Source organism: Esox lucius, chromosome 14, assembly GCF_011004845.1.
Source record: "Esox lucius isolate fEsoLuc1 chromosome 14, fEsoLuc1.pri, whole genome shotgun sequence".
NCBI classification, from domain to species: Eukaryota; Metazoa; Chordata; class Actinopteri; order Esociformes; family Esocidae; genus Esox; species Esox lucius.
The window spans coordinates 35,343,316-35,365,699 of record NC_047582.1 but is presented as its reverse complement, the minus strand read 5'-3'; the positions used below and the strand labels follow the sequence as shown (position 1 = coordinate 35,365,699).

At 39.6% G+C, this 22,384-nt stretch overlaps 2 protein-coding genes across 3 annotated transcripts in view; one reads left to right on the top strand and one right to left on the bottom strand.

The window, feature by feature from the left end:
* Nucleotides 1-18,058, top strand: part of LOC114840830 (GDP-L-fucose synthase) — a 65,249-nt gene extending 47,191 nt beyond the window's left edge. Inside the window, exons 2-11 of one of the 2 annotated variants that reach the window (XM_034296973.1) lie at nt 245-322; nt 2,241-2,401; nt 2,705-2,819; nt 3,523-3,651; nt 3,758-3,831; nt 14,735-14,871; nt 15,086-15,217; nt 16,178-16,257; nt 16,443-16,542; nt 17,145-18,058. In XM_034296973.1, the coding sequence (XP_034152864.1) occupies nt 2,241-2,401; nt 2,705-2,819; nt 3,523-3,651; nt 3,758-3,831; nt 14,735-14,871; nt 15,086-15,217; nt 16,178-16,257; nt 16,443-16,542; nt 17,145-17,200 (984 nt within the window). In that variant the 5' untranslated portion in view covers nt 245-322 and the 3' untranslated portion in view covers nt 17,201-18,058. Of the gene's footprint in view, nt 1-244; nt 323-2,220; nt 2,402-2,704; nt 2,820-3,522; nt 3,652-3,757; nt 3,832-14,734; nt 14,872-15,085; nt 15,218-16,177; nt 16,258-16,442; nt 16,543-17,144 lie in introns of both variants that reach the window. The other variant, XM_034296972.1, reaches the window with a different exon arrangement.
* Nucleotides 18,059-19,736: 1,678 nt separating this feature from the next.
* On the bottom strand, nt 19,737-21,182 carry LOC117595560 (4-galactosyl-N-acetylglucosaminide 3-alpha-L-fucosyltransferase 9-like). The gene has a single exon (XM_034296966.1). The coding sequence runs from the start codon at nt 21,136-21,138 to the stop codon at nt 19,975-19,977; it is 1,164 nt and encodes a 387-aa protein (XP_034152857.1). The 5' UTR covers nt 21,139-21,182; the 3' UTR covers nt 19,737-19,974.
* Between the last annotated feature and the right edge of the window lie 1,202 nt (nt 21,183-22,384).

Below are 22,384 nucleotides of genomic sequence, written 5' to 3'. Positions count from 1 at the left end.
ACCCGAACAGGCGAGCTCTTTTTGGTTCAGGCTCGGGATTCAGGTCAGCGGCGGGTGGGGTGTCAGTCTGGGAGCGTTACCTAAAAGACAGGTCCAGCAGGATTTGAGCTAACAAAAACGTATGAAGTTGACGTGTCAATTATGCGTAGAAGATGAACTCTCTGAACAGTTTGAGGAATCTAAACCTGATTGGATGAATGGTTCTTAAATAGGAAGGGAACAACAGGCATAACTAATTTTACAGGACAAGACAAACTAAAGCTTCAGTAGAGATCTTTGCAGATAAAAGACGACGTGAAGCTCTAACGGAAGATTCTACAGGGTAAGATTTTGGCATCTGTTCATCTGATACTGCACGTGGAGTTATTCCTAATTACACATATTTCCTAAGCACTGTATAATTGTAACACACAGTTTACCGTGGGGATTAGTGCACAATTTTGGCTCATTGATTCAACGTATGACATGATTCCAATCATTGACAAAATGGAAAAATCTATTGGCCATAAGTGCATTTTAGCATTGGGCGATGCCATTGAGCTTTACAAAATAAAAGTCAACTAGGTGGGACATCAGGATCACAAAATTCCAACAGGAATTTTGGAGGGATACCGGTCAAGAAGAATTGTACTTATTCTGTAATATATGCAGTAGAAACATTTCTAACTTTCATACAACAAACAACACAAAAGAACGAACGGACCATTTGCATTGATTGACACATCCCTTGTGATCATGAAAAATGCAATGAAATAAAGCATTATATGTTTAATTATGTCATTAAATGATGAAATATGTCATTAAGTGATGAAATATGCAATGGAATTAGGCATTATATGTTTAATTATGTCATTGAATGATTAAATATGCCATTAAGTGATGAAATATGCAATGGAATTAGGCATTATATGTTTAATTATGTCATTGAATGATTAAATATGCCATTAAGTGATGAAATATGCAATGGAATTAGGCATTATATGTTTAATTTTGTCATTAAATGATTAAATATGCCATTAAGTGATGAAATATGCCATGACATTATTAAATGTGCCATGATAGAATTAGGAAATATCATACCATTACTTGAAAAAAGGGCCTTATATATTGATATTTATTTAATTAATTATTTTTATATTATTTATTTTGACTCCTTTGGTCCTTCATATATTCAAGGTCAAAAATCTTATTAAAATGATGGTTAACATACTCTCACATCCTCTATTTTCAGGAACTAAAAATAGAGTATGTGAAAACAGAGTTCCTTTCTATAAAAATATTGGGATCTGGCATGATGACAAAATGTATGTAACTGAGTTGTTGAAGAAATTAAAGATAAACTTTGGTGAACATTTTATACATTCTTCTACAGAAACAAAACCTTTTTTAATTGGTGAACATATTAGATTAGATTCAAATGTATTGTCATTCAAAAAGTACAAGTACAGTACAACAAAATGCAGTTAGCATCTTACCAGAAGTGCAAATATAAGAGGGCATATATGTCAGTGTTTCATATTTTCTAAAACAAAGGAAACATAATGACTCTTAATAATTACTCTATATGAAGAACTACCTACATTGAGGAGAACAAGTAATTGATACCCTGCCGATTTTGCAGGTTTTCCTACTTACAAAGCATGTTTTTTTTCCTCCACATTTGAAGATGATATTTAAGGCACTGGCAAGTCAATGATCGGCAAGTCATTCTATCACTCTGTGAAATAGCGCTTAATCTAAGGTGTGGAAATATACCCTCAACAGAATCTCAACTCCGAAAAGTAAAGAGACAATAAGCCAACATTATATACATGTCTAGAAAGAACACTTCAATTGTAAAGAAAAGAAAAACCATCAACCAGAAAAAAAAAATTCTACCGTTTTTAAGCATTGCAGTTCCATTCCTAACCAGTTTAATTGCTTTGAGACACGGTTAAACAACATGGAACAAGTTCAGAAAATGTTTCTGGTGCCACAACATCAGTTAGAAAAACTGTGATAATCCAAAACGACTGGCACCGATGTAAGACAATCTGTTGACAATGATTTGTCCCCATAAAATACATCCCCATAAATAGAATGTGAAATTGTAACATTTTACCAATTGTGAATTAAAAAAACATTAGCCACACATTCTTCACAAATTCAAACTACTTAAAAGATGTAGATATATTATTTTGCCAATTCCTTTTCCTTATGTTTTCCCTTATTTCACCCCAGCTCGTTCTCCCTCTCCACAGATGGAAGATAACATTTTGGATCAGAGTGCTCCTATGCGTGTGTTGGTTACCGGGGGGACCGGTTTGGTGGGTAGGGCCATACAGCATGTGATCCGTGAAGAGCGAGGGATCCGGGAGGGTGAGGAGTGGATCTTCCTCTCTTCTACGGACGCAAACCTCATGTGAGAAAACACACACGTAGACATACAGTCACACCAAATATGAACACAGGGCAAAGCACACTCGCTTGTTCCCCTTTGTAGTCCAACATTACTTTTGTTCCTGTACTTCAAAAATGAAGCTGTGTGTGTGTGTGTGTGTGTGCATTGGTGCATTCTTTGCTGCGTGCATGCGTTGCTGCGTGCATGCGTTGCTGCGTGCATGCGTTGCTGCGTGCATGCGTTGCTGCGTGCATGCGTTGCTGCGTGCATGCGTTGCTGCGTGCATGCGTTGCTGCTTGCATGCGTTGCTGCGTGCATCCTCAGGGACGCGGGTGAGACACGGGAGGTGTTTCAGAAACACCAGCCAACACATGTCATTCACTTGGCAGCCATGGTTGGAGGACTCTTCAAAAACATGAGAGCCAACCTGGACTTCTGGGTAAGACGTGAACACACATTCAATAGTGTGGTTTGAAATAGGCACTAATATGTTTACAACCTACTGTTAACAGTCTGTAATGTGCTTTAGTATATGCCTACTTACAAATTTAAAGCACATTTTCCCCACTCCTAAAGATAAAAGTAATTGTGTAGTGTGGGAAACCTTAATTTTGTATTGTTCAGTCTTTACTTAATGATAATATAGTGGTCAGTGGTGGAGGCATGGCCTTCTATCACCCAAGCATCTTTCACAAAATTGATAACTTTAATTTGAATGAGCTAGAAGTGTTTTCCTGTTAACCTTTCTGTCTTTATGGGGTCATCAAAGTGTATATCTGTAAACTGAGATGTAACGTGTGTTCATGAGTGCCTAGTGGCCTTTCCTCTTACCGCCACTTATGGACATTATTACACAAAAAATCTCTTTTGTTGTTTTATCTGTTAGAAATGGGGAGTTTCACCCTACATAGAAAAGAATCTCAGGTAGCAATTGATTTTCCTCCATGTGCAAATAGGATGTCAAAGTTATTGAGCTCTAATTATCATCCTCTTCGTCAGTGTATCATTCTTCCAACATGGTTATACTCAGCTGTTGTCCTGTTTACTTTAAAATGTGTTTGTCATCAGACCTAAAATCTACAACGATTAGCGAATGTTTATTTATCAGTATGTTTTATGTTTCTAACCGTCCACGTCTCCAGAGGAACAACATTTACATCAATGACAACGTTCTCCAGGCTGCTCACGAGGTGGATGCTGTCCGGGTGGTCTCATGTCTGTCCACCTGCATCTTCCCTGACAAGACCACCTACCCCATTGATGAGACCATGGTGAAGAGAGTCTTCCTCTGTGTTTTATGTGCATGTGTGAGACAGTAGTTCTCTGTTGTCATCAGTGTGACATCCAGGTTGTGAGCTCAATTATGTCTCTTTCTAGATCCACAATGGCCCTCCTCACAAATCTAACTTTGGCTACTCCTACGCCAAGAGAATGCTCGATGTTTACAACAGGTGTGTTCCGTTTAACCTTCACTTCTCTTCCACCAGGCTGACCTGGGTGTCCAGCATACTGAATGTCTGCAGGTCTGTTGACGTGTGTGTATGTCTGTAGGTCGGTTGACGTGTGTGTATGTCTGCAGGTCGGTTGACGTGTGTGTATGTCCTATGGCAGGTGAAAAGGGACTTTATTAAGCTATTGAAACGACCTAATGTGCATACCACCGCGTATGCGACCGTGTATACGTCTATACGCGTATGCGACCGTGTATACGTGTATACGTGTATGCACCCATGTATACGCGTTTCTATACCCGTATACACGACGCGTCAGTATACGCGCTCAGACGACTGCTTCAGTCGACTGACAAAAACGACTGAACGCACGTGTGTACGCGTGTAGATATTATCCTGTACAGTAGAGGGCGCAGAAACCCGGGGAGCACTAGTCTGTACGAACAGGAAGTTGTGAAACACCTCCGACGAAGAGAAGAGGAACGGGTTAGTTTTTCGGCTAAATACAGGTGAGTTAAGATATTATTTTCATCTAGCTAAAACCACCAGGCATGTGGAGATGCTTGGTTATGCAATACAGCTAGTTACCAGTGAGTTTTGTTGCCTCGGTTTGCGAGCTACATTGTAATATTTGTTTTCACTCTCGAACATTTCATCAATGTAAACTGTGTCGGCCATTGGCTTTAGCCTATACGTCCTCCCTTCCCAAATCGAAGTTCATGTCCATTGCTCAATCAAACCATTGTAGCCCTATAACTGCAACATCTTTTTAGGCTTATAATTTTTATTTGACCATGTTTATTACTGTCTTAGCTATGCTGCTTTCTCTGTATGAGTTTTAATAAGCGAGACTGGGTGGCTAGTTAAAACCACGGACAACGAATTCAAATCGCAGACATTAACATGTTTTTCATTAGTATATTTACAATTTTGCATCTCTCCTACAGGTTTCCCATGAAGAATCTATTTTATTGGACCCTTTTCTGTAAACAGGACTTCTTTCTCTTATATTTTTCTTCACAGAAAACTGATAGGCTTACCTATAATGTGTAGCCTATATAATTTATTTTTCAGTATTGTAGATATCATTTAAATGTGCATTGTAAATATGGAAATAATTGCTTTAACGTCATCTGGTAATTATTCAATAAATGTACTATATATATATTCAAATGTTTCAGTTTTGTCTTTTGAATTTTCATGGAATCCCTAACATGTGAAATGCAGTTTTACATTGTGATTACACAGTGCAGATCGGGAGTGTCATATTTCTCTAGAGAGTAGTATAAAGAAAATGTACTCCCTACCTTATTTTCATTTTTCTTATTTTGGCCATTTTCAGTTATAAAATCAATAGCTTTATTTAAATAATAACAGCCAGCCATGGACGGGTAGTCTTATAACACCCGCCATATAATAAGGTTGTTAGGTACTAAAAAAGGTACTAAAAAAACATTATATTAAGAAATTGTATTTCAACAGAGTATTACATAGCACATTTTATTTCAGTTATACTGTGCTTAGTAGGGAGTGTATACGCTGACTTCAAATTATATTTTCCCATTCGTAACCAAAGTGAATGCATATTTAACCGTTAAAAGTAAATGCAATATAAAAGCATAGGAAGGGTGTTTATAGTTGGATTATTTTTTGTGGAGTCGTGACAATTCTATCACAAATTTAGGCTATAATATGGAACAGAGACCACTGCAAGCCTAATGTTTGACAGTATTCTATCGTGCTAGTCTACTAAATCGATTTAATATAGGCCTAGCTGGAAACACAAATAAACAACGTGACATTCGTTAAAGAACGTAATAAAAACAAAGCTAATAGCTTGCTAAGACTATTTAAATATGGGCCTAGTTGTAATATTCCTTTAGTTTGTCGTTGTGTGTCATGGTAATGCAACGACCTTATTTACCAGCACTTTCATACTGACAAGACAAAAGTTGGAGCCGCCAATTATTTTAAGCGTACAAGTTTGTAGACATTTTATAAAGCCGTTACCATCACAAATCGATAGGCTACCTTAATTATTGTTTATCAGGGGAATGAAAGCATGACAACATACTATTTGATTTTAAACGACCACGAATACTATGTTTTACATTGTATGTATAGGCTAAAGCCTACTTCGTAGCCAGTTTGCTATGACAAATAAATTAACATGAAATCATGTTTTTATCTAGCTGATATCACATGCCCCGCTCCACCAAATTCAGCAACATATTTTACAGTCAGAATATATCTAAATTAATAGAACGGAAAACTATGTATCTACCAAATGGTTTTGGATCCACAGTTCTAGCAAAAGGTGTTATTTGAAACGCCTACAATTTAATCAATTCTGAGCGATTTTTGACCAAGAGTAGACTAATGTTCTTATTTACCAGACACCACTTCCATACCGTAATAATTCCCCTTTTATAAGCTGCACCGTGTATAAACCGCACCATTAATTGTATATCTTTGTATACAAACCCCAGTATTAACTGCATCTATAGCCTACATAAACCGCATTTGCCTGTAGAATTATGGCTAATACATAATTCAGGGGTGTCATTTCAGCAAAAGCGGAGGCATGGCAATGTGACATGACATCTAGGACAGAGAGTGGAGGTCTAATAATCATTAGTCATTTGTTTAAACTTAACAGAAAATAAAGAAATGCATTGACTTACATGCCAACCTATTGTAGGTGTTCAAGACCTGCGTGAAGTTAGTCCCCAACCCAAAATAGGCTCAATCGTTTGTGCTGGTTTGTGCTGTTAACATTTTCGTTTGTGCTGCTTTCATTTTTTAGAATATTTAAGAATACTTTATAGATCTAATTTACTCAAATAGGCTAAATTGTTTGTGCTCCGTTAGTGCTGATAAAGGTTTGTTTTTGCGACTGCCTTTCTTAACGATAATGACAGAGATATTGTGGAAAGGGAGTAAAGCCTGTGCGCTATCCCAACCTGGCTATCCAATAGAAATCTAGCTTATGAAAAACTGTAGCAGCACAAACAAAAGCAGCTGAACAAAATGCCTGAATGAGTGCATATTATGGTTGTAATAATATACGCATAATATGACCATACAGTAAAAAACTTTCAATTTCAATAAGTGCTCCCCAAAGTCCAAGTTGACTCTCAAAAAGATCGATCCTTTCTATGGAGCACCCGCGGTCACACAGTTCACAGGTCCCAAAGCAGTAGTTTCATCTCTTGTTCATGCTCGTTAATTGCAAACTAGCCACCACTGGTTTTTCTTTCCGCCTCTATTCATTTTGATAAGTTTAGCTATGTAGAACGTAACGTGGTCACAAACACACACATGCAAACACTCCAAACGTGCAACATGAATAGGCTATATACATTATATCATCATATTGCATGCACATGTGAGAAAACGATGAGCATGAGGAAACGATGAGCCCATCCATTTTTGCAAATCAATTTGAAGTTAAATTATTTTTTATTTCTTATTTTATAAAAAACAGATTCAAAGAATGGCAGCTGCCCTACCTTGCCAAACCCAGTTGATGCCTGGGCATGCACTGTACATTAATGTTAAACATCTGTCATAGGGGCTACCAAGATTAATTTGTTGAAGAATAAAATACGTTTTTGAAAACACTAACGCCAATTGTAACATATTTGCTACATTAATCTCTGAGACCACTACGTCCAAGCAATCATCTGTGAAAATGTTCGCTGGTGGAAAAATGTAAGCCATATATTTACTGCTGTGATTGAAAATGTTTGCCAAATCTGTGTATAAGCCACCGTTTATAAACGGCGGTATTTGGCAAATCTCTGTCCTAACATAAGAAACACACATATTACAAAATATTTTTAAAGCATTAAATAATAAAATAAGATTTTCTTTAGAAATAGTGATCGATCGTCATTCATTGTCGCTAATTGGATAGGCAGGAAATATTCATTATATATAATGTATTTTACTTTTCCTGTTACATTTTTATTCTATGCATAATTGCAGGCTATATAAGAGGCTTGCCAATTAATTGTACAACAAAGGAGATTCTCAATGACTATATCATGAAAACAGTACCTATATAGCCGTGTTTGTTTAGGAAGAAGGGTTGACACATCTATCCCTATGTATAATATCTAGGCTCTGATTTTTTATCGTATCGCCCATTCATCCATTGAAGTCAGTCATTCATTTCGGGGTGATTAGCGCCTGCCTGGGTACCAACTACAACTTGTGTGCTTTTGGCTGATTAGGAATACAGGATAACAACAAACAGGTTAAATAGTTTTCAGTTTGTTAATTTAGTATTCTGACAAAGGACGAATGTAGCCTAATATACACATATTTATGACAAGTTATGGAAGGAGGAGGGTTTAGCTTTCAAAATTGCATTTTTTTTAATTACAAACTCAAAAGCCAATTTGCTTAAGCCAGGGGTGTCCAAATAATTCCAAGGAGGGCCGAGTGTCTGCAGGTTTTCGCTCTCACCTTGTACTAGATTTACAAGTTAGGTTACTAATTGGTTAAAGTTTCTACCCTCACCTGGTTGTTTAGGTGAACTGGGAACCAATTTATAGGAAAAACCAAAAACCAGCGGACACTCGGCCCTCCGTGGAACTGTTTGGACACCCCTGGCTTAGGCATTTGACGGATCTAGTGCTAATGAACCCCAGACAGTCAGATGCTTATTTGTATTTCCTGTTCATGCGAAAAGATTCTTGAAAGACCAGTGCTCTCTACCGGATTAGTGAATAAATACATAGACGGATACACGTGCGTTCAGTCGTTTATGTCAGTCGACTGAGGCAGTCGTCTGAGCGCGTATACTGACGCTACGCGTATAGGTGACTGAACAGTGCGACTATGTTGGACGACTGAACGTGTATACCACCGCGTATGCGACCGTGTATACGTGTATACGCGTATACGACCGTGTATACATGTATACGCGTATACACTACATACACGTATACATAGACGTATACATGTATACACGGTTGTATACGCGTATAGACGTATACGCGGTCGCATACGCGGTGGTATACACGTTCAGTCGTCCAACACAGTCGCACTGTTCAGTCACCTATACGCGTAGCGTCAGTATACGCGCTCAGACGACTGCTTCAGTCGACTGACATAAACGACTGAACGCACGTGTATACATGTATGTATTTATTCACTAATCCTGGCGAGGGCGCTGGTCTCTCGTGGATTTTTATTCTAAAGAAGGCTGAACCATATACCGGAAGGTGCTTTTTGCAAGTTTAGTGCGTGTTTATACAGTATTTTATTCAGTGTAGCCAACAGTTAAGGAACATCTGTGTTTTATATCATTGAAATCGAATCAGTTTTTTTCTGTTTTAATATACTTCAAGTGAACAACCCTGTGTTGACAAGGGCAAAGAAATATATGCATGTGATGCCTGATGTCTTGTCAAAAATCGCTCAGCGATTCGCTTGCTACAAGAACTCTAGATCAAATAGCCACTTGATGGCTAAAAGTAGTTTCCCGTTCTATTCAGACAAATTCGGACAGTAAAATATGTTGCTGAATTTGTTCGAGCAGGATATTTGATAGAAGCTAAACTAAAACATGATTTTATTTGAAGGAAATATATTTTAAACGTTTGTTATATAGGCTAGCATATATTTCTTATTTCGTTTATTGTTCAAATTTTTTTTTCACAATACCAGAGTCAATGCATATTTAACAGTTAGAATTGAATGGAAAATGAAAGAATAGGGAGGGTGTTAATAGTTACCAAATGGTTATGGAATTACTATTTGTGGAACCGTGATTATTCTAGCACAAATTTAGGCTAGATTTTGAAACCCAGACTTAAGCAATTCTGAGTAATGTTTGACAGAGTATCCTATGTACTGTTAATCTATTAAATCGATTTGTGATAGCTCGACATTCGTTTAGGAATGGCATAAAACATAGCCTAGCTAATAGCTTGGTAAGAATATTTATTTAAATATATTTATATATGCTAGGTTTGTTGCAAAGTTTTGCAGCAAGGTAATGCAACAAACCTATTTATTTACCAGCACATATTTTACAGTACAAATATTACTTATAGGCTATTTCACAAAACGGTTTTATAGTTTATTGTGGCCAGAAACATGAAGGATGACTGGAGCCGCGATTCATTTTGACAGTAGACCTATATCAGCACAACTTTTGAGACTTATTTAATACAGCCAGGCACAATCCCCAAAAAAATAAATGACATTTCTTTAGCCATGCCATGAAAAAATTACAACTTGCTATATGTCTGATTTTACACGAACAACATGCTTTGCATTTTATTTATTAGCGCTTCTTGCCAAGTTTGCGCTATGGCATATTTATGATGTTTTTTTCAGTACCTTCTTAAACGTAGTAGCCTATACATGAGTAATTAGATTGACGCGGGTGTTGGTAAGACTACATGGTCATAGCTGAATAGAATTCTACTGTTGGTATTTAAATAAAGTTATTGATTTAATGAAACTGAAAATGGTCAGAATAAAAAATAAAAAAATGTTGAGAGTACAAAATTATTTGTACTACTCTCTAGGGAAATATGATACTCCCGATCTGTACTGCGTAATCACAATGTAAAACTGCAATGCACATGTTAGGGATTCCATGAAAAGACTCAAAAGACAAGAGAGAAGTAAAATATTTGAACATGTATGTAGTACATTTATTGAATAATAATCAGAAGTCGTTAAACATTTATTTACATAATGAATATTACCTGGCAAGCCAATTAGCTCAATGAATACAATCGATCGCTATTTGTAAAGAAAATCTTATTTTATTATTGAATGTTTTAAAATATATTTTGTAATATGTGTGTTTCCTATGGTAGGACTGAGATTTGCCAAATACCGCCGTTTATAAACTGAGGCTTATACACAGATTTTGCATTTTCAATCACAGCAGTAAATACATGGCTTAGCCTACATTTTTGAAACACTTTCCACCAGGGAACCTTTTCACAGATGATTGCTTGTACGTAGAGGTCTCAGAAACTCATGTAGCAAATATGATACAATTGGGGTTACAGGGTTTTCAAAAACATATTTTATTCTTCCACAAATTAATCTTGGTAGCCCCTATGATAGATCTTTTAATATTGATGTACAATACATCCGTCAATTGGGTATGGCAAGGTAGTGCAGCTGCCATACTTTGAATCTGTTTTTTTTCTCAAATAAAAATGAGAAACGAATATAACTTCTATTGCCTTTAAATTGATTGCAAATATTGATGGGCTCATCGTTTCCTCATACTCATCGTTTTCTCACATGTGCATGCAGTACGATTATTTAATGTACATAGCTTATCAGTATTGCACGTTTGGAGTGTTTGAATGTGTGTGTTTGTGACCACGTTAATTTCTACATAGCTAAACATATCAAAATGTTTAGAGGTGAGAAGAAAAACCAGTGGTAGATAGTTTGCAATTAACGAGCATCGAACAAGAGATTAAACGACTGCTTTGGGACCAGTGAACAGTGTGATCGCTGGTGCTCCATAGAAAGTATAGATATTTTTGAGAGTCAACTTGGACTTTAGGGAGCGCTTATTTTTTGAAAAAATGTTCTTACTGTATGGTCATATTATGCATATATTATTACATGCATAATATGCACTCATTCTAGCCTATTTATCTTTGAACAAGAAAATATACCGCTGATTCAAAAAAACTCGTCAGTGAAAATGAGTGTCAGTGAGTTAACTTGTTCTTTCCTCCATGTTTGTCGACATGTAATTGTGTCATTGGTTATGGAAGCATTTTGCCCAGCTGCTTCTGTTTGTGCTGCAACAGTTTTTGGTATATAACCTACATTTATACTGGATAGCGCACTTGCTTTACTCACTTTCCACAATAGCTTTGTCATTATCGGTAAGAAAGGCAGTCGCAAAAACAAACCTTTATCGGCACAAACGAAGCACCTATAAAGTAATCTTAAATATTCTTAAAAAAAAAGAAAATTCTGAAGACACGGCAAAACTGAAATATTAGAATATGTATAGAGTACATTTATTGAATAATAAGCAGTAGTCGTTAAAGCATTTATTTCCATATTTAGAATGTATATTTAAATTATATCTACAATACTGAAAAAGAAAGTATATAGGCTACTAATTACAGGCAGGCCGGTCAGTTTTCTGTGAAGAAAAATGTAAGAGAAATAAGTCCCGTTTACAGACAAGGTTGAAATAAAATAGATTCTTCATGGGAAACCTGTAAGAGAGATGCAAAATCGTAAATATACTAATAAAAAACATGTTTGCGATTTCAACTCGTTGTCTGTGGTATTAACTAGCCACCCAGTATTGCTTGTGTTAAAACTCATACAGAGAAAACAGCATAGACATAGCCGAGACAATAAAAATAAAAAGGTCAACCAAAAATGTAGCCTAAAAAAGACGTTGCGGTTATATAGATTGGTTTGGGAAGGAAGGAGGCTACAGGCTATAGCCGATGGTTTACGGCCACATTGATGAAATGTTCGAGAGTGAAAAATTATTTACAATGTCGCTAGCAAACAGAGGCAACAAAACTCACTCTAACTAGCTATATTGCATAACCAAGCAATATATTGCATATATTGCATAACTCAACATGCCTGGTGGTTTTCGCTAGATGAATGAATACCGTAACTCATCTGTAGAAAAACGAACCTATGCCTCTCTTCGTCGGAGGTGTTTCACTACTTCCTGTTCGTACAGACTAGTGATCCCCGGGTTTCTGCGCCCTCTACTGTACAGGATAATATCTACACGCGTACACACGTGCGTTGAGTCGTTTTTGTCAGTCGACTGAAGCAGTCGTCTGAGCGCGTATACTGACGCGTCGTGTATACGGGTATAGAAACGCGTATACATGGGTGCATACACGTATACACGTATACACGGTCGCATACGCGTATAGACGTATACACGGTCGCATACGCGGTGGTATGCACATTAGGTCGTTTCAATAGCTTATTAAAGTCCCTTTTCACCTGCCATAGTATGTCTGTAGGTCTGTTGACGTGTGTGTATGTCTGCAGGTCTGTTGACCTGTGTGTCTGTCTGCAGGTCTGTTGACGTGTGTGTATGTCTGCAGGTCTGTTGACCTGTGTGTATGTCTGCAGGTCTGTTGACGTGTGTGTATGTCTGCAGGTCTGTTGACGTGTGTGTATGTCTGCAGGTCTGTTGACCTGAGTGTATGTCTGCAGGTCTGTTGACGTGTGTGTATGTCTGCAGGTCTGTTGACGTGTGTGTATGTCTGCAGGTCTGTTGAAGTGTGTGTATGTCTGCAGGTCTGTTGACCTGTGTGTATGTCTGCAGGTCTGTTGACCTGTGTGTATGTCTGCAGGTCTGTTGACGTGTGTGTATGTCTGCAGGTCTGTTGAAGTGTGTGTATGTCTGCAGGTCTGTTGACCTGTGTGTATGTCTGCAGGTCTGTTGAAGTGTGTGTATGTCTGCAGGTCTGTTGACGTGTATGTATGTCTGCAGGTCTGTTGACGTGTGTGTATGTCTGCAGGTCTGTTGACGTGTGTGTATGTCTGCAGGTCTGTTGACGTGTATGTATGTCTGCAGGTCTGTTGACGTGTGTGTATGTCTGCAGGTCTGTATGTCTGCAGGTCTGTTGACGTGTGTGTATGTCTGCAGGTCTGTTGACGTGTGTGTATGTCTGCAGGTCTGTTGACGTGTATGTATGTCTGCAGGTCTGTTGACGTGTGTGTATGTCTGCAGGTCTGTATGTCTGCAGGTCTGTTGACGTGTGTGTATGTCTGCAGGTCTGTTGACGTGTGTGTATGTCTGCAGGTCTGTTGACCTGAGTGTATGTCTGCAGGTCTGTTGACGTGTGTGTATGTCTGCAGGTCTGTTGACGTGTGTGTATGTCTGCAGGTCTGTTGAAGTGTGTGTATGTCTGCAGGTCTGTTGACCTGTGTGTATGTCTGCAGGTCTGTTGACCTGTGTGTATGTCTGCAGGTCTGTTGACGTGTGTGTATGTCTGCAGGTCTGTTGACGTGTGTGTATGTCTGCAGGTCTGTTGAAGTGTGTGTATGTCTGCAGGTCTGTTGACCTGTGTGTATGTCTGCAGGTCTGTTGACGTGTGTGTATGTCTGCAGGTCTGTTGACGTGTATGTATGTCTGCAGGTCTGTTGACGTGTGTGTATGTCTGCAGGTCTGTATGTCTGCAGGTCTGTTGACGTGTGTGTATGTCTGCAGGTCTGTTGACGTGTGTGTATGTCTGCAGGTCTGTTGACCTGTGTGTATGTCTGCAGGTCTCTTGACGTGTGTGTATGTCTGCAGGTCTGTTGACGTGTGTGTATGTCTGCAGGTCTGTTGAAGTGTGTGTATGTCTGCAGGTCTGTTGACCTGTGTGTATGTCTGCAGGTCTGTTGACCTGTGTGTATGTCTGCAGGTCTGTTGACCTGTGTGTATGTCTGCAGGTCTGTTGACGTGTGTGTATGTCTGCAGGTCTGTTGACGTGTGTGTATGTCTGCAGGTCTGTTGAAGTGTGTGTATGTCTGCAGGTCTGTTGACGTGTGTGTATGTCTGCAGGTCTGTTGACGTGTGTGTATGTCTGCAGGTCTGTTGAAGTGTGTGTATGTCTGCAGGTCTGTTGACCTGTGTGTATGTCTGCAGGTCTGTTGACGTGTGTGTATGTCTGCAGGTCTGTTGACGTGTATGTATGTCTGCAGGTCTGTTGACGTGTGTGTATGTCTGCAGGTCTGTATGTCTGCAGGTCTGTTGACGTGTGTGTATGTCTGCAGGTCTGTTGACTTGTGTGTATGTCTGCAGGTCTGTTGACGTGTGTGTATGTCTGCAGGTCTGTTGACGTGTGTGTATGTCTGCAGGTCTGTTAACCTGTGTGTATGTCTGTAGGTCTGTTGACGAGTGTGATTGTCTGTTATCTGGCAGGGCGTACCACGACCAAGAGCGTGGGCGTTTCTACACGGCAGTGATACCAACCAATGTGTTTGGTCCTCATGATAATTTCAACATCAAGGACGGGCATGTTCTACCAGGACTCATACACAAAGCCTACATCGCTCAGAGTAAGATCACCAAAACAACAACAGGAATCTGCATCAGGCCTTTACTCTGCATACAAATCAGGCCTTTAACACTTTGAATGTGTGTGTGTGTATTTATGTGTATGTGTGTGTGTGTGTGTATGTATGTATGTATGTATGTGTGTGTGTGTATGTGTGTGTGTGTGTGTGTGTGTGTGTGTGTATGTATGTATATATGTATGTGTGTGTGTGTCAGAGGAGGGCAGTCCATTAGTGGTGTGGGGCTCAGGAACTCCCAGAAGGCAGTTCATCTACTCGTTGGACCTGGCTCGCCTCTTCCTCTGGGTGCTGACAGAGTACCAAGAAGTGGAACCCATTATCCTGTCTGGTTAGGAGACGCGTCTACACAAACCGATGTACACTAAGATGTATCTTCTACACTAATCAACTGGATACTTGCATAACTTGTCTCTCCTCCCAATGCAGTGCAAATTATTTTGCCGAAAGGTGGATTTGCAGTGAGAAAGAGAAAGTACATTTGTCAGATATTCCTGTCGATTGATGCAAGATATTTACTTGTTCTTAAATTAGTGCTTAAAAAAAGTGAAAGCCAAGTAACATTTTATCTCTTGTAGTCTACATGTCCCAGTTAATTAAACATAATAGAAGAAATGACCCAGTTAGCATTACATTACTGGATTTAGCCAAGAGAAATTTATTTATTATTCCAATTGGACTCTTAATATCTCACCCGGCACAGCCAGAAGAGGACTGGTCACCCCTCTGAGCCTGGGTCCTCTCTAGGTTTCTTCCTAAAATTCGACCTTCTTAGGGAGTTTTTTCTAGCCACTGAAATTCAACACTACTGTTGTTTGCTCCTTGGGGTTTAAGGCCGGGTGTCTCTGTAAAGCACTTTGTGACAACTGCTGTTGTAAAAAGCGCTTTATAAATACATTTTGATTGATTGATTGATTGACATGTGTATGTCAAAGATCCCAGGGAACAGTTGTCTGCTTATTTTTAATAAAAAATGATGTGTAGCATGAGTGTGGGATATTGTTCTTTTATAGTAAGTCAGATAATGTAAATAGTTGCACAAACTCAAATCACCACAGTGGTCATTTTAATCACATCCTTATCTGTCATGTTGGTCATTCCCTATTTAGTCCTTTCAGTATACTAGTCCAGGGTAGTTTGATTCTCAAAAGGCTTTCCAAACACAAACACCCCCCAACACACACACAAAGACACACACACACAGACACACACACACACACACACACACACACACACAGACACACACAAACAGACACACACACACAGTGTTGAGTATGTCTTCTCATTTCAGTCGGTGAGGAAGAAGAGGTGTCCATCAAGGAGGCAGCAGAGGCTGTTGTCGAGGTGATGAGGTTCAAGGGTCAAGTGACTGTATCCTTCCAACTGTCTGCCTGGCCAGATAGACTGTGCACACACACACAAACAAGTTTGTACATACAGAAACACACACATACATATACACAAATGCACTGACACACAAGCATGTACACACACACACACACACTCAATCTCAAGGTACCGCTGCATGTTTGCTTCTTTAACCCCATGTCTTCAAGTATGACACAACTAAAGCAGATGGACAGTTCAAGAAGACAGCCAGTAATGCCAAGCTTCGCCAGTACTGTCCCAACTTCACCTTCACCCCCTTCAAACAAGGTACATTCATCCACAGCACTGGGAACTTGAGGAAAACATTTTGGGAAAATGTTCAGATTTATTTATGAGGGATTGTACACCTTTGTTAAACATTGTGGTGGTGTTGTGCTAAAACCAGCATATTAAGTACCACTGAGTGGTTACTGCTTTGAAAATGACAGATGCCTTACGTTAACAAAAATGAACACAGTTTGGCAGGGATTTTGCTGTTGATCACTTTCTTATTGCTATGGAGACCTTCCATTAAAATGAACTGTGGGGCCTTTTGATAGCAGCAGTGAGGTTCTAGAGGTTTTTCACCACTCGTTGCGGGGCCATTCGGTCAGCCACGGAGCAACCACTGTGGCGCAGTTTGTCAGAATGCTCTCAGTTGTGCAGCGGTAAAAGTTCACAAGGATCTTGGAGGACAGGCAGGCTTTCTTCAGCCTCCTCAAAAAATACAGGTGCTACTGCACCTTTTTGACCAGGGCTGAGGTGTTGAGGGACCAGTAGAGGTCCTCAGAGAGGTGGACACTCAGGTCATGGAGTTTGTTAATGAACCACATGATAGTCTGGAGAGTGTGGTCTGGTGTTCACGGTTGGTCTTGTTCTTCCCTCTATAGCCCTGAAGGAGACTTGTGATTGGTTTGTGGCCAACTACGACTCCGCCCGCAAGTAAAGATTCCTCCAATTGGATTGAACGCCAGTCCTAGCAAGTCAGCCGGAGCTAGAGGTGAAGGCGTGATTGGTTGTTCAGGTTGGGAGGCCTCCATATATGTTGACAGATATCTGCCATTAAATTGTCTAAATCCTTCCCCCAAACCAACTCCTTCTAATTTTCTAAATCATCGACAATGGTTGTTTGCTTGAATCTAAAGTTTTCTTAAGGGTTTCATCCTCTGACACTTGAATTGGCTATTGCATTAAAACCAGTACTTTTCACTAATAAACTGACAGGCCAAAACAGTCCCACACATTCAATGAATCTGCAATTATCTATGGCCTTCTTTGACACTTAAATTGCAATTACAAACATAGAAAATTTCTATTCAGCCTGTAATATTCAGCCTGTAATGAAGCCTGTAATATTCAACCTGTAATGAAGCCTGTAATATTCAGCCTGTAATGTTCAGCCTGTCATGAAGCCTATAATATACAGCCTCTAATGAAGTCTGTAATATTCAGCCTGTTATGAAGCCTGTAAAATTCAGCCTGTAATGAAGCCTGTAATATTCAGCCTGTAATGAAGCCTGTAATATTCAGCCTGTAATCATGTAAAATGTAACATCCATCTGAGGGAGCCAAACCTGAGCTTTTTTGACAGATAACCTATGCCACATAAAAAAGGACTCATAAAACAGAGGGTTATAAATACATAATATTTAGTGGTTTGCTTCCCCTGGTATTACATTGAAATTACAACAGAATAATGATTAATCAGTATAGGTTATTACAAGTGTGTAAATATACATGATTTTTGTTTTAGTAATAACACAATGTCTTGTTACACAGGAAAATAAAACACATTGGAATTACACTTTTGCAGTTGGCTCTGTTGCACCATATGAATAACTAGATCAAATATGTTTAAAATAATTGTTTGGTAATCTTGAAAGGTTGCGGAATGCATCTTTAACTACTGTAACACACGTTACAGGCTAATTTCCCATGCTTATTGCCTGGATACAATATTTTCTTAAAACAAATGTTATGTAAGAACAAAATCATTAATATCTAAATAATATTGTCCTACCTAAGAAATAGCAACTAATGAGAAAGTGAAACTAAATGCTAAAAACATTGTAATACCACACAGTTACATTTCTATTTAAAATGTACCTACCTAGGAATAAGAAACTCAAGAGAAAGGGAAACTAAAAGGCAGTGTGATGGCATGGGCATGCATGGCTTCCAATGGCCCTGGGTAACTAATGTTTATTGATGATGTGACAGATGACAGAAGCAGCCAGACAAATTCATGCAATATTTTTGTTCAATCCCTTGAATTAAAGCTGCAAGTCTGCATTCTGCATTTCAATTGCATCTCAGTTGTTTCATTTCAATTCCATTGTGGTGGCGTACAGAGCCAAAATTATGAAAATGTTGTCAGTGTCCAAATATTTCCGGCCCTTACTGTATGTCTGTGTAAAGGTCAAAGGGGTGCATCAAAAACGAGGATCTAAAAACTGTTTCAATTTCTAACAAAAACAAACAAAAAAGGGTTCAGTCAAATACACTGTTCGGCAACGTAAAGTGTGGTGGAAAAACTGTCTCGCTGTCTTACCAGGACCCACCTCTGGCTCAAACCAAAAACACTTTACTCAGGTGTGTTGGAGACGGGTATGATGAGTCTAGACAGGGAGCCGCCCTGTCGTTGGAGACAGTGGAACCTCTGCTGAGGGCTGCTATCGATGTGGTTCCTATGATGGCAATTCAAAAGTCCATACAGTTTACAAAAATGGTAGGTAAGACAGAAGAATACTCTATTGCACAATCAACAGCTTTATTTCTTGCAAGGATCAGTTCAAGTAATTCCAGAACATTCCCCCGTCCCAGAGGGGGATTCTCCCTACTATTCTCCCTACTTCCTGGGGCCAAAAAAGATGGGGGCGTGATGCCCAATCTGGATTTATGCATTCTCAATGAACACGTAACGTCTCAACCTTTCCGCTTGACCTCTGTTGGAGTCGGCCCTCCCAGGTGATTTCTGCAACAGCATAGACCTGAAGTGTGGAGATGGTGCTGGAGTCTTGGCACTGAAAAGGAATCAGTGTGTTGTGCTTTGTTACCCATTGACACTAACAAACTCAGGGACTTTTATTGGCCATTATAATTTGTGCTCATTGCGCTATAAGTCCCAACTGTACTGTGCATTATTCAGCATTGTAGACTACGGCAAGAAGACCCATTAGCCCCAAAACCATGTATTAAGATTCTGAACAATTCTGTATCCTTTATTCTGTTGAAGATAGCCACACGCTCGACAAGCATGTTCTTTTCCAAAGTCCATTAAATGTACTTTATAGTTGTCAGAAACACAGGGTTAGAACAACGGTCAGCCACGTGTGAGAACTGGAACAGATCAAAACGGTGAACCCAAATGCAGAAAACCAGATGACAGTTCTGTGCAATGTCTGCAAATCTTTTATCGGATGAAAAGGAATGTTCAAACTGTCATAGGAAATATCCAAAATGTTCCAAAAATGTTTGAAAAATGTCAAAGCTCAAATGTCAAGAAAAAACAAAAAGAACCATACCAGTTTCACAAGGTAGCTATAGACTCCAGATGAGGCACAGCAAAGGATAGACCTAGACTTGGTCATGGCACTGGAAACACTGACCAAAATACTCAGGAGAAGGGTGACTTACATACAAACATGCAACAAGGCACAGGTGACAACAATAGGACATAATGACAGAGACTGAAAACCAACAAGAGATACAATGGGGCTTCTAGTGGCCTAAGATATGTCCAAAACCCTGACAATAGTGTTTCAGCCAGCTAAAATACTTCATGTATTGTGTTTCATTCTTGTCAGGGAAAATATGCCAATCTGCCAGTTCCTTCAGTGAAGGAAAGTCATCCACATGAATGAAAGAGTCCTTTGGGACAACAGCTTCATAGTTTTGCCTGGGTGGACCGAGAACAACCGGCACAGATCCTGAATGCAAGGTTTCATACAGCTTCTTAGTAATGTAGTCTTGGTGGATAGAGTTTTCAAATGCCAGGTAGAATTTACAGCTGGACACAATCTGTGCCTTGTCCTCTATATATTTTTCAAAGTGTCGTCCAAATGCATCTATCTTGACATGTTTATTTAGCTCGTTGAAGATCGGGATTCTCTTGTGGTTTGGATTCCAGTGGCTTACAACCCAACAGACCAATTTGTCTTTCTTTGGCAGCTCAAAGCTTTTATCATCACTGCTCACTTCAACAAGTGACCCATAAGGCACATAAACATCAGAACTCAGTCGATAACTTGCAGTTACATTGAACAAGTGGTCAAGACCTGGGATCCTTTGTGTGTATGTTGGTGACTCCATATTGTACCAAACCCATTTTTGGAACCATGGTCGTGGCTCTTTTGGCATATCACTCAGGTCACTGGCGATGTCCCTGTGATGGAACATCACAACATTCGCCTTGTTGTAAAGACTTCTGTTTGCTGTTAGTAGACAACCTTTGATGTTGAAGGAAGCACAAGAGTTCAGATCAAATGGAACTCCAAAAGGCCACATCCAGATCAAGACAATAGTTTCTGCTTCTTTGACTCCATCCTCCGTCTGAAATCTGTCATGCTGGTCATGTGTCTTGGGTGTTTGGTTGGGAGCTCGCTGTGTCTGGTTCCCTTCCCTTAGTACACCAGGGCATGGGTAGGATCTGTTGGCTGTCGGTGTGTAGTACATCCAAAATGTACCTAGGACACACATTACTATGAAGCTGCCAAGAACTAAAGGTCGTAGAAGGTCATGTGAAGATGCAGAGGCCATATCCTTAAAAAGAGAGAACAAAAATGGTAATGTTGCAGCATAAGCTTTGCCTTCTCCACTGAGTCCTTCAATCACATTACTTTCTGCCTTCAGGGCAGACCAGCTGACCAGACATGCAGAACGCATTGGAAAAGACAATGTTAATGATTGAGCTAATATAAAATAGTAAGTAATGTATACTGAAAGACCGGAGTGTATTTTTGAGTGTGACTTTTGAGAAAGAGAGGGCAAAACATTCATCAAAGCAAAGGTGGTGGTTACTTAGAAAAATCAAACTTATTATTGTATTTAGATTTCTTAACATCTTTTTTGGTTATCACCTTATTTCCTATGTACCATGTCATAGTTTTGATTTCTTAACTATTAATTAAGAAATCAAAAGTAAAAAAAAGTAAAATAGTAAAAATGAAGAAATACCTTTGAGTTGGTGTCCATGTTGTGCATGCATTTAAGGGTGAATTGATCTAATGTGATTGGCAGCGGATCATGTGGTGTACGCAGAAGTTGGTGGTAATTGTGGTTCAGGAATGTTAGCTTCAACTTTACATTGTATAGCACATTGCCTACCTGCTACTGTAGCAGTGTGTTTAGTGTAAGTAGAACATGCATGCACAACATTTGCAGGTGATTGTGGCGTTACACATACATGTATTGCATCACGCGCTAGGGGGATTTCTGGCTCAGTGGCGCCACGGTTCTGTAGGACTATTGAGTGTTGAATTTGATTATACTGGCTGCATAATTAATGTGTGACATAGTAGTGCTTAATCTAGTTATGTGTAAATGCACGTGTCAGTTCTATATTGCATTTGAGATGTTTATATGCAGTGAGCCTTTTTGCATTCTATATGTATAAATGGGTAGCCTCTTGCATGCCTACACAATGTATAGCATTTCAAATTGTACTTTGGTTTAGAACCACAAGTAATCCAACCTAACAAAGTCCACGACCATTTGACGGTGAAGTAAGACAGAGTGTGACTGTGTTTAATGTGCGGTGGTCAAGAAAAGGAGGAATGAAATCCTTAAACCGTGAACCAGCCAACTTGTTCTTGCTGGAAACCCTTTAGGGGATCAGAAAACCTTCTGAAACTGCTTCAGTGAATAGCAGGTGAGGGCATTCTCAGCCAACCGCTCAGACGGGTGAGGGCATTCTCAGCCAACCGCTCAGACGGGTGAGGGCATTCTCAGCCAACCGCTCAGACGGGTGAGGGCATTCTCAGCCAACCGCTCAGACGGGTGAGGGCATTCTCAGCCAACCGCTCAGACGGGTGAGGGCATTCTCAGCCAACCGTTCAGACGGGTGAGGGCATTCTCAGCCAACCGCTCAGACGGGTGAGGGCATTCTCAGCCAACCGCTCAGACGGGTGAG

What these genes read in the sequence shown, in the direction of transcription:
- LOC117595560 (XM_034296966.1), bottom strand. Translation starts at nt 21,138, where the DNA reads ATGCGTTCTGCATGTCTGGTCAGCTGGTCTGCCCTGAAGGCAGAAAGT.